Source organism: Strigops habroptila, chromosome Z (assembly GCF_004027225.2).
Source record: "Strigops habroptila isolate Jane chromosome Z, bStrHab1.2.pri, whole genome shotgun sequence".
NCBI lineage: Eukaryota > Metazoa > Chordata > Aves > Psittaciformes > Psittacidae > Strigops > Strigops habroptila.
The window spans coordinates 77751245-77764155 of NC_044302.2; the positions used below are offsets into that span (position 1 = coordinate 77751245).

Sequence of the window (12911 nt, forward strand, 5' to 3'; positions counted from 1 at the left end):
AGTCAGATAAACAGTTTTTAAAAGGAAGTTTTATGCATAATCAATGCATAGTGAAGAAAGTTATATTAATTATTAGTAAAATATTCAACTGTAAGCAAACTAAGCATAGTTAAAAATTATGTGGCTGATCATGTGCCCATTGCTATAATGTAGTGCTGGGCTTAAGTCTCTGGCTTCCTTCTTTTTGAAACTTCATTGCAACTATTCAGGATTTCTATTACATGTACTGCTCAGTGAAAACACTGTAGAACTGCATTCCTTATGTTCAAATTTCTTGAATATATTTCCCACAGAAAAATCTTCCACTGATGTTTTTCTCTAATATTTAGTTGTTATTTTTCCACACACATTTTCCTAGATTGTATTTTTGCTGCCCTTGCTAAAGCTTACTTAGTTTAGCACAACCCTTCTGAGAATATTTTTGCTAAATTTAATAAGCTACAGTTTGCTAGAAATCAGTCAGTATGACTCCAGGATCTTTTTTTAAGATCAGCATCTTACATGAAACTTAATTGCATATTTTTCTCCCTTTCAGCAACCTACATTGAAAGACCTCAGCTGATTCGAGCAAAAGTGCCAATAGTGAGGTTCAGGGATAAAGTCAGGCGAGTATTCTGTTCAACATCATTTTTTAGATTCTGACATGGTGAAGTACTCTCTGTGTGTGCTGTCCATGTTAGCAGTACTACTGAAGTCATGGTCTGTTTATCTGTGTTGTCCTATAGTTGCAAATTTGTACACCTAGCGTGCAGTGGCAGTCAGCTTACTTCCTTGATGGCCTGAAACACCTCTCACGGTTGAGATGCTGTTAAGTTTGTGATGTATTAGTACAGTACATCACACTTCTATGGGTTATTTGTACGCAGTGGGCTCCAGTTGACAAATGGTTTATGACAAAACAATGGTGGGAAGAAACCTGTTGTGAAAGGTAATTGTGCTGCTTTGTGACCATAACTATTGAGCTACTTAAGGACTAATTCACAGTGTTTACACTATACATACAACACTAAAACAAACTGTAGTTTCTTGTGATTATGTCTTCATGATTAAAAGATCTGTTTTGGGATAGTATATTCTAAAATAGTATATTCTGCTGTCTTCTAGGGAGGTATTCTGCATTTAACAAAGTAGCATTGCATGTTCTATTCAGTGTTAGGTATTTTATGACTCTTTTTAGGAGGTAGAAGGAATTGAGAGAAGTGGATAGTGTTGTGTGTTACTGTATTCATTGTATCTTCATTACAAAGACATGAAAATGAGTACTCAAGAGGGATGTACTAGAACAAAGAACAATTTTATTTCTTATTGTATGTGGTAAAAGTATCTGACAGAGGAGAAAGTTGTGCAAAGCATTGAAATTGGTTGGAAGTCCGAGTAATGTTTAAATCTTCCTATATTTATGGGCTTAGATTTTATAAGGCTTACATGTATCACCTTCATGTAATAACATAGTTTGACTATTCATTGTAAGTAGGACTTCGAACAACTCTTGTATGTAACTATCTCATCCTGTCTGTATGCATCTAAAATTTTGCAGCCATCTCTGTCTTTAAAAAACAAATAAGCCCACTTTTCTGACCTCTCTTTATAAAAGCATATCATGTTATGCTTTTATGACAATATACCTTTATTAGGACACAAACCCAGTGTGATAAAACTGAAACTGTCATGTTCACAATTTGAACTAATAAATATAATCCATTTAAGCTTTTCTTGCATCTGAGATTATATAACACTTGTTAGGATTTTTCTTTATACTTTCATTTACACCTAATTCCATATTTACTTCTGTATACTTGCTTAACTTTTAAAAATTTGAATAATTTTTATCTTCTTTCTCATTTAATAATACGAATGTTGTTTCTCCCACACTTTCTGAAAGTATTGAACTTGTCAAGCTAAAGTTTGGGTTATATGGCTACATATACTATGTAATGTGCTAGTCTTTAGATACATGAAATGGTAAATTCCTGGTACAAATATTGAATAAATCATGGGGTTATAGCAATTTAAAATTGGAGAATAAACTTTAAAAAGTAGCCTTAAGTATGGAAGTGGTTATTGCAGCTACCAGCCGGTCAGTTTCATGTCCATCCATGGAAAGGTGATGGAACAGGCCATTCTGGAGGTCATCACCAATCATGTAGATGTAGAAGAAAAGAAGGTCGTCAGGAATAGTCAGCATGGGTTCACCAAGGGGAAATCTTGCTTGGCCAATCTAAGACTTTTATGATGACATGGCAGTATGGTCGACGAGGGGAGAGCAGTGGATGTTTTCTGCCTTTACTTCAGCAAGGCTTTTGACACCGTCTCCCATAACATCCTCTTAGTAAGCTTAGGAAATGTGGCTGAGATGAATGGACAGTGAGGTGGATTGAGAGCTGGCTGAATGGCAGAGTTCAGAGGGTTGTGATCAGCAGAATAGAATCCAGCTGAAGGCCTGTAGTGCTGTTCCCCAGAGATCAATACTGGGTCCAGTCTTATTCAACTTGTTTATCAATGGCCTGGATTTTCTTTTTTTTTTTCTTTTTTTTTTTTTTTTTAATTTTTTTGGTTTTTTGCTGATTTTACAGAGCTGGGGGCAGTGGCTGATGTTCCTGAAGGCTGTGCTGCCGTGCAGCAGGACCTTGATGGGCTGGAGAATTGGGTGGAGAGAAACCTAATGAGGATCAACAAGGGCAAGTGTAGGGCACTGCACCTGGGGAGGAAGAACCCCAAGGACCAGGACAGGTTGGGGCTGACCTACTGTAGAGCAGTTCAGCTGAGAGGGACCTGGGAGTGTTGGTGGATGCCAGGTTGGCTATGAGCCGGCAGTGTGTCCTTGTGGCCAGGAGGGCCAATAGTATCCTGGGGTGCATCGGGAGGAGTGTGGCCGGCAGGTTGAGGGAGGTGATCCTGGTGAGACCGCATCCGGAGTCCTGTGCCCAGTTCTGGGCTCCTCAGCACAAGAAAGACAAGGTGCTACTGGAGGGAGTACAGCGAAGGGCCACAGGGGTGATCAGAGGTCTGGAGCATCTCTCTTATGAGGAGAGACTGCAGGAGCTGGGCCCATTTAGTCGAGAGGACACTGAGAGGGGATCTCATTAATGCATGTAGTTATCTCAAAGGTGAGTGCCAGGAGGATGGTGCCAGGGTTTTTTCAGTGGTGCCCAGGAACAGGATGAGGAGCAGTGGCCATAAAGTAAAACACAAGAAGTTTCACCTCAACATGAGGAAGAACTTCTTTACATTGAGGGTGGCAGAGCACTGGAACAGGCTGCCCAGGGAGGCTGTGGAGTCTCCCTATCTGGAGACATTCAGAACCTGCTTGGATGTGTTCCTATGTTACTTGCTGTAGGTGGTCCTTCCTTTGCATGGGGGTTGGGCTGCATGATCTCAGAGGTACCTTCTAACGTTATCAACCTGCGTTTCTGCATTTGTGGTCCATACTATGGTCACTTGCAAAAAAAAAAGGGGGGGGGGGGGGAGAAAAATAACAGTCATGGTATTCATATACCTTACAGACAGGATTTAAAGAATTCTTTATTTCCTACTAAATCAACATATAATCTGCTTAAACTAGAAGCTGCCCATTAAATTTTTTTCAGAAGGAAAAAAACACAGTACTGTTCACCATCTGGTTTCCTGCATTGTTTTTCTGGAAGAGGGGAGCAGTGGGAAATGACATGACTGGGTTGAGTTGTAGTTTTTTATGTTTGGGTAGAAGGGAGTTTTGTTGATTTGGAGGTTTTTTTGGGGAGCAATGTAGGGGTTGGGTTGGTTTGTTTGGTTTCCCCCCACACCTCTTTCTAGTTACCTTTATGTTATTTATAACCTGTCAGCTCATTCTCCTTCTAATTTCTTATAGGCCTCTGTCTTTCACAGACTTCTATACATACATGCACACTTATTCAGTTTTTCACAGTGGTCTTGAAAATGGGTTGAATATTCTGTACTCTAAGCTTGTTTTAGCCAAAACCAGAAACTAAACATGACGAGCTCCCTGTGAAAGCCAGTTTTGATGCCTGTCTGCTGGGAGAAGGTGGTAGAATTCAGTGGGTGGTGTCTCTGCACGCGGATCTAATGTGTTGCCAATGGTCCATACATACCAGAAAATTGCCATTTCCCACTTGATTTAGTGAATGAGAAAGCATTTGGTTTGTGTTTGTTTTCCTTTCTCATCTTAAAGGGATTTTTCTAGTGCTATAACGTAAGGAAGATCCATTTACCTAAAGACAAACCTTGAATGTAGATTTTGCTGCCAGACAAGCCTTTGATTAATTAACAAGATTTCTGTACTACAGAGGATGCAAAAGCTTCCTCTTCAACTACATTTGATGTACAGTTGACTTTTGTTTCTCTCCTGTAGTTTTTTTAGTAGAACTTGAGTCCCAACAGTACAAAATCTTTGCCTGCCGTAATTGTAACATTAAATGTGCATATTAAAGTACAAAATAACTTTAGTGGAACTTGCTTAATCAGTATCTAGTAAATAGTAATCTTGTCAATTTGGGTTAATTGGAATTACACATGCAGCGTGACATATTTCTTTATTGTATTTGCACATACAACTAATATTCTTACTGGTGTTTATGCTTGTTTTTACAAATGTCAAACAGTAGCTTTAGGTTGTTTATTTCCTATTCTATTATGTACTGTGCTCTTTAAAAAAATCTGTAAGTCATGCTTGATATTAATTCATGTTTAAAATTATGTAGTATTTTTGATGCAAATAACAATTTACTATATTTAATGATATAAAAAACTTTTGTGGGCATCAAATTAATGTTTTATCCAGTTTAATAAATCCCAGGTCCATGTTCCCCTTACAATAATTCAAGAAAAATTTAAGGAGTATTCGAACAAACAGATACTATGTGAATGAGGCTTGGATATATAAAATGGAAATAGCTGTACATTGCAAATAGCTACTTCTTTGTCAATAATATGCTGCTCTTGTTGGGGGATATGGTGTTGCTGTAGCTTACTGACTGTGAATTTAATATCTGGTTTTTTAGTATTGTGAGTCATTAAGCTCTAGATGTGGTATGAAATTCAAACTTATTGTGATATAAATAAAGCAGAGAGTGCTTGTTTGCCTCTTTCTTACTTGCTGTTAACAGCATGAAACAGTTATGAAAACCGTTTTATCACAAAACATGCAGTGTTTACTAATAAACGTTTTTAATTTTAAAGTACTTGCTGATTATCTCTGAAAATCACTGCAGAAAAGAGATTCTTACCATTTGACCTCTTCCAGTTCTCTATCACAGTTCATCATCACTGTTTTCTAAACTAACACCTCAGAATCCTTCTGGTTTCAAAACTTGTCCATAGTAAATCGTGTAGTGCAAGTCTAGTTTGGAGAAAGATTTGTTAAAAATCAAAATAATATTTGATATATTAAGTTATTCTAAGGTCTAAATTTGGATCTACATGTATTCTTTTTGTAAACCAACAAATATATTTTTTATAACAATGGAATTCAAGTAGTATAAACAAAAATGGAGTAGAAATCACAGCATCAAAACTCTGAAGACAGTTTCTAGAGTACTATCTTAAAGGTACATTCCTCCACCTCTATCACTAAGCAGGTAATAAATTGAATACCGTGATATTTGATTCTTTTTGTTTTCTCCTTCCCAACAGCTGTGTGGAGTTTGACTTGAATGTAAACAGCGTTGTGGGAATAAGAAATACATTCCTTCTGAGAACCTATGCATACAGTAAGTTTTTAATATATTTTCTTATTTCTGTAAATCTTGCTTTTTGAAATTATATTTTGGTATTGATAGGCTATTAAAATTCAGTTGAATATATTAGGTTACTACATATATAAAATTACCCAATTGGCTACATCAGATAGTTTTAAGATACATTCTTGTTGCTCATTCTAAATATATAGGGAAAACCAATACATGTTTTTAATGGAATATTATAATACTCGGAAGATAACAAAGATGCTTCATATTAAGGTCCACATTTCTACTACAAGGGTGCTTCAGTACTCTGCAGATAACAAGATTGCTATACTAATGATTATTTACTGGTATAATCTCCAGTTTCTTTTATTGGCTTACAGCCACTGGTAGGATGTATAGCTGACAGCTAGCTGTGTCTGTATTCTGTTTTAGAGTCTTTCCTTGGAAAATCTGAATTACTGCTTCAGTTTTTATACTAGCCTCAAAACAAAACTGGTTTGTGTCTCCTCAGGAGTTTGCATTTTAGGGAGAGATTGTGAAACAGATTTCTGAAGGGGAGGTAATAAGAAAAGCACTCTTACTCTTAGTTAGCACCACAATGTCATTTGGCAGATAAATACATAAGCAGTGGACCTCAGGGTAATTCTTCTAGGCCCTTTGCAATTCTTCCTTTACCACCTTCTTCAGCCCTTGCATACTTCCATTTAAGGTAGAATGTTATTAGTAGAAGTTACCTTTACTAGTTAACTTTTACTAATATTGCAGTCAGAGTAATTTCAGTGTTCTGTATTCACATTACTAGGAGAGTCTACAACTTGTCCTGGATCAGTTGGTTAGCTGTGATTTCTTCATACATTCAGGAAGGCATATGCCTGGAAAAGGATTTCCTTCCAAGCTTAAAAAAGTTACGGAAATTTCCCTTATTCCTCTCAGCAAGTCACTTTAGGACAGAAAAGAGTCAAGACGTGAAAAGAGCAGTGGAAGGGGTCCTCGTATCCCACCTTTTCTTCTGTTCTGCCTTGCTGTCCACTTTTATGAGGCCAGTAATTATTTTTTATAAATTTATTTTTATGTAATTAGTAATTTATTAATTAATTTTGTCCACAGAAAATGTAGGTAGATTAAGCAGAGCTAGAAACTGAAGTCTATGCTGTTGTATTACCATTTTTCTGCCTAAGGAGGCATGTCTGCAATTAAACTAAACTGTGTCCAGTTCTGGGCTCCTCAGCGCAAAAAGACAAGGAGCTACTGGAGAGAGTCCAGCAGAGGGCCACAAGGATGATCAGGGGTTGGAATGTCTCTCTTGTGAGGAGAGACTGCGGGAGCTGGACTTATTTAATAATAAAGTTTACTCTAGGATGGTGAGTGACATCTCCCTGCAACAGACTACTACTTCAATTAAAAGGCTGTCGATATTCCCCAGAAGTTCAGAAGATCATACCTGAAATACGGCTGTATTTATGTCTTTCCTCATGAAAGCATTTATCTTGATTTAATGACTTCTTGTGTCTAACATCTCATCTACATAAAAGCTATTGAGGCCAAGGCAAATTTAAAATTAATGTTTGTATGCAGGGGTTAGTGCTTTCATGGATCCTGAGGAAAATTTACGAACGAGCTCTGTGTCCTCCAACTGGGAGAGTTCTTTTCCCTGCCCTGGAGGTTTATGTAACCAAAAAAAAATTTAGATGTAATCTGTCTTGGCTGCAACTTAATTAGGAAAATTAGTATAATGAACTGGAGAGAACTTAAAGTAGAATGTGACACTGCTACATTGACTGATGCATCCAGTTTTGTCTTATCTGCAAGTTACCTGGCATACCCCTTGTAATGTGTCTGTGGATCTTACTACTACTTGCTAGTTCAAAAGGCTGTTTTCAAATGCAGATACTGTTTTCTGATTTTTATAAAGTGCGTAGTAATTGTTAACAACTAAATAAATTCTATGAAATGGTTGAAAAAAATAACTTTAGAATAGAAAAGTATTATGTTGATCAAGTAGAAACAAATGTTGATCAATTGCCGTCTAGTTAAATGTGGGTATTTTTGTGATGTATTTATTTTACTTGCAGTGGAGGATCGAGTTCGTCCCTTAGTACTTGTTATTAAGAAGTGGGCACGTTTTCATGACATAAATGATGCCAGTCGTGGTACTTTAAGCAGCTATAGTCTTGTGTTAATGGTGTTGCACTATTTACAAAGTAAGTATTTTTTTTTTCTTTTTACATGTTGAAACTGTCCTTTTTAAGTTCATATTTGTATAGTTCTTCTCTTCAATAAAGTTAAACACTGGCAGGAGTCATCTTCCACGCAGAAAAATATGGAGGTAAGATGGGTTTACTCCATTTCCTTAATGCTGCAAGTGGACCTGTTCTCTGAAGGCAGAGTTGCCAACTTTTAAAAGGTTAAAAAATAAAAAGTTAGTGTACCTGCAGGATACTGCGTAACTTGTGTTTATTTTAAAACTCAAGTTCTAGTTAACAAAAATCTGCCTTTCAAGAAAGGGAAAAACCTAAACATAATTTCAGGGGGGTTTGTTTGGTTTGGTTTCATTTGGGAACTTCTAAGAAAATTGAAAGGGATAACAAATGCTGTGGGGTCACTTTTCTATCATCCTTCGAAGAACTGAACGTGGAAGACACTGTCCTCAGTGACACATGGGAGTATAGAATGCACTACCATGTGATTAGATTTTTCCACTGATTACTGCCTTCTGTAAAGTGACAGATGTCAAAGACCATTGTATCCCAACCCAGAAGTTATGATATTTGCCTGTCAGTGGCAGTATCTTTTCTCGTGACTTCAATATATTGAAACATTGAACATCTGTGAGGAACTGGAGAGCTTTACCTGAGGAAATTGAAGAAACTCATGCAGTCCAGAAATGTTTTCAAGGAATAGACTGAAACAAGCTGATGGAATGATGATCACAAAATGGTTTAGGTTGTAAGGGACCTTAAAGATCATCTAGTTCCAACGCCCCTTGCCATGGGCAGAGACACCCTCCACTAGACTGGGTTGCTCAAAGTCCCATCCAGCCTGGCTTATCCCCCTCTTTCTTCCTTACATTAAAGGAAGTCCACGTGTTGTGGTTTTTGTAGTTTGCAATTCTTGCTTAAGACTTAAGGCATCATTTAATAGATTATTTAGCTTAGTATGAGTTTCTTGTTTTATTGGGAGACAAGCAACTTTAGAAAGGAACACAAGGAAACCCAGAGGTGTACATCTTGTGGTGTAGCATGTCTGTAGAAATATTTTCTTAATTCCTGTTAGTTCTGTAGCATAAACTGTGTATTTTGCTGGTTGTATGAATTTTACATCTCTGTTTTAACTTCTTTGTAATATGCTGATTATTTTTGTTCGTATAATTTTAATGACAACTGGTTCTTAAGGTTTTATGATCATATCTGTAGACAAATTGCATAGGCTCTCATTTTGGATCTTAGCTCTTTGTCAGTTTGTGTAGGTTTTAATTTTTTATTTATTTTTTTCCCCCCCCCCCCCACTTGGGTAGAAACAGTGTTTAGCTCTTCTGACAGCTTGTTTGGCCTGGAAAGTAGATACTTGCTATAGAGTGGATAGCCAAGTATTTATGAGTCTTGAGATTGCGCTACACCCACTCTGTACTAGTGTGGAAAGCCTTACATGATAGTTGACTTAAGCTGGTGGCTTGCTTTCAGCTGAGAAGTATATTTGTGGCAGAGGACCTAGGAGGGCATTTTGTGTATTTGGGATCCAGTTGGTTGGATTGCTTCTGAATTCTTCGATGCTCACACTTGTGCTTCTTGTTAATGTTACCAATCATGAGGACAGTAGGACATAAGGTAGTCATTATTTAATGACTATGTTGGGGTCTTTTCTCTTCATCTGCTGTGGTGGAATTCCATGGATTTCTTGGTTTCTGTGGGAAGAAAAGAAAATGTGCCCAAGTCTATGGTCACAGCTCTGAAACCATACAATAGGTGACTTGAGTACTGCAATGTGGATCCTTAATACACATCAGCGAAGGAGGAGGGGAATCAAACAAAAAATGTTGATTTGGAGGAGATGAAATTACAACGAACTTTAAAAATGCTAAAGTGATTGTGGATGTGAAGATTTCTATGCAAAGGTAGGGCATGAGAAGGAGAAGAGAAAAAGTATCTTTACATGGTCTAGGCATTAGTGACCATCTTAACAGTGACTTGATAAGCATTTGGTAGTGTTACACATTTAATGGAAATAGGACTTTTCACTTGGAAAGTTATTCTCCAAATCTGTTTTCATTGTATCACAGTTACTCTAGAGACTTGTATTGGGTGCTGTGTGCAGTCATGGATAGCCAATTACTGAGCTCTGCATAAAAGTAATGCACAAAAGGGAAGCAAGTAGGAGTTACAAGGAAGCATAAATGTGTGGGCTTACCAGAATGTTAACAACCCTGCAAGCATGAGGGCATTTGGTGTAGTCATCTGAAGCAGCTGCCACAGCTGTCTAGTGAAGGGAAAAAAAAGTTCAAATAATCCTTTTCATCCTAGACTGTCATCAGTCAGCTGCCTGGAAAGGATCAGCAGTCTGCAAACTAAAGAGGAACCTTTTACCTGTGCCTTTGTCAGCCTTTTATGCTAAAAAAGACTGAAGTGTGGACGTGTATCTAGCAGCAGCTAGTTAGATTCTTATTTGTGCAGATTTTAACCTTTAGTTGTTGGGTTGTTTTGGTTTGGGGTTTTTTTTATGTTTCTGCTACATGCATGTGATGCTACTGAGAGTAGCTTGTGTCCTAGTCATAGAGTTTCTAATAGTAGAATTTCTAATAAAGATGTTACTGGTGAGGAGAAACAAAGTAAAATTAAAAGCTTCCTTTTGCAGAAAATAGTGTCCCTGTCTTTACTAGGCAAATTTCTTTACTACTTAGTCCATTTCCATATTCTTATACTCATGGATGTCTTTGGACCTAAAATTAGTGTGTTGTGAGTTTACTTTTTTAGATAGATCAGTGTCTTGTACATGAACTTCCCTCCAGGTAACAGGTCCAACTATCTTGTACAGTAAGAAAATGAAAATTCATGTGGCAAATGCTAGTGGGAAGTGATAACTTTTACCCTCAACTCCATCCTTTTAGTATAGCATATAGACCAAGATAAAATGTCTTGATTGCTTGTATTGCTCAGAAGTTTTTTCCTTTTAGTGTGGCAGAGAACTGGAAATTATCCAAGATGCTTCAGAAATAAGATGCTCTTGCATATTTTTAAACACCCACAAACAAAATAAAAACATTAAAGCAGCTGTGATCATATTCTGAGCAATCCCACTGGTTAATATAGTATCCTCTTTGAAGATACCCTAAGCACATTCTGAAAATTCTGTCATTCTGGTTCTTAGTCCCTATGGAAAAAGGATCTGTAACATCTCTTCCCCTATGACACCTTGTCTTAAGGGTGAATTAAGTCTCAGGTCAAAATCCTGCATGCTGAACTTAATAATCATTCTTACTAGTGAATGGTGTAGCCCAATTGTTTAAAAAAAACAAAACTATGCTGATGACATGATGTTAAAGCTTTAGTTATGAGGAGTGCTGTAATAGTCCTGTAGCTGCTCTAAGGCTTGAGTGGGATGTGAATACTTTGGGATTTGTTTCTGTTGATCTCTAGGACCACCTAACCTGGGAGATAGGGTCTGTGTTTTGGTTTTTTTCTCCCCCAAAGAACACAACAGGTTCTTTGTATCCCTGTTATGTGTGCAATAGATGCTCTCCCCATTCACAACTTTCACAAAAGTTAAAACTGTTCAGTTTATTTTGTGTATGTTATTATCATTAATGTCTGCCTAATCTTTATAAGCTGTTTGCCATTTAGTAGACCGGTTAGCAGCATTAGACTTTTTATGTCTTTTGGGGGGATTTTGCTAGCAATGCCTACTATGTATGTCGGGCATTTTATCTTTAGTTTACTTAGACTCAGTATGTAATACTTTGCAGCTGAAGAATGTGTGCTTTGGCAGTATCTGGAGACTTCCTATGCTATGATAGAATCATAATGTATTAGACATTGGGAAAAAAAAAAATTGAGTAAAGCTCTATTTTATTTTTATTTTTTTTTTCCCCCTTGGGGAATCTAGATGAATTTCTTCTAGTGAAGTTGTATGCAGCTGCTGTAGAATTTTTCATGTCTTCTACAAATAGGAGTATCTGAGTAACAGCTTCCCTTAGCTGAATTAACTCCTCATACTCTCATACAAAATATAGTAATACAAAGATTTGCTGAATAACCTTTAGTTTACAACATGCATGAAAGTGAAGTTCTTGGTAGACCTTAAGGTCCTTTCCAACCCTAACCATTCTATGATTCTATGTTTTTAAAATGGAATTTCAGTTCAAACCTTTGTAGTTGATATGATGTTTCCTGTTAATTACTTGAATCACAGCAACTTTAAACTTTTTCTTTCTTATAGCCCTACCTGAACCCATCCTTCCATCCCTCCAAAAGAATTACCCAGTAAGTGTTTCTTATGAATTTGCTGTATCATGTGCATGAAGCTGCTTATCTAAAATATATGAATTCTTAAATATTACTAGTGGATTAAGTTAAACACAGTCTGCAAGCCTTGTCATTGGTACACTGAATATAAGTGTGAAAAGGTTATTGCTGCTTTTGATAATTTCTTTAGTGAAAACAGCCTGTAATATATGAGAAGATTTCACACACAGTTGAAAATGAGTGCTAATGAGAACCACTGACCTAGTTCTCTTTACGCTGGCCTGAAAATATCCCTGTGTCATCTGTAACTTTCTGATTCTTATTTCTTAATATGTCAAGTAACATTTTTCCATCCAGTTGTGGTGTTCCAGAATTCCATACCTTCCCATAGCTGTTGAGTTGCCTGATATTTCTGAGTGCAGAGAATGAATGATAGATGTTTACTAAGGAGACTTTTGAGGCCTCACAAAATTGGGCTTTAGTCCAACAAAAAAACACCTTTTGGTACTTTGCTGTTATGTGCAGATCGTACCCTGTTGATCTCCAGGGAACTCTGTGAATCAGTATGCTTTGATCCTGTGCAGAATTAGGACTGTAATTAGTGAGACTTAATCTAAGGAAGATTACCTAGAAATAAGAGCTAGCGTCTTAAATATTTGTCTGGAAACAAAAGAGCTATTGCTGAATAGTGCTATGCTGTAACTTACAGAAATTTCGCAGTTCCTTCTTCGTTACATTTCCTCTTGTGTTACTTTTAAAATTTTTCTTTATACAT

General features: G+C 37.1%; 1 protein-coding gene across 8 annotated transcripts in view; it reads left to right on the plus strand.

The window, feature by feature from the left end:
- The window catches only part of TENT2 (terminal nucleotidyltransferase 2), a 36216-nt gene that overhangs the window by 9426 nt on the left and 13879 nt on the right, over positions 1-12911 (plus strand). For all 8 annotated transcript variants that reach the window (XR_003989268.1, XM_030470904.1, XM_030470910.1 and 5 more), the window contains 4 exons: positions 536-605; positions 5629-5705; positions 7754-7882; positions 12111-12154. Coding sequence is in view for 7 of the 8 variants with exons in the window: in XM_030470904.1 (XP_030326764.1) it covers positions 536-605; positions 5629-5705; positions 7754-7882; positions 12111-12154 (320 nt within the window). In the remaining variant the exon portion in view is untranslated. The remainder of the gene's footprint in view (positions 1-535; positions 606-5628; positions 5706-7753; positions 7883-12110; positions 12155-12911) is intronic.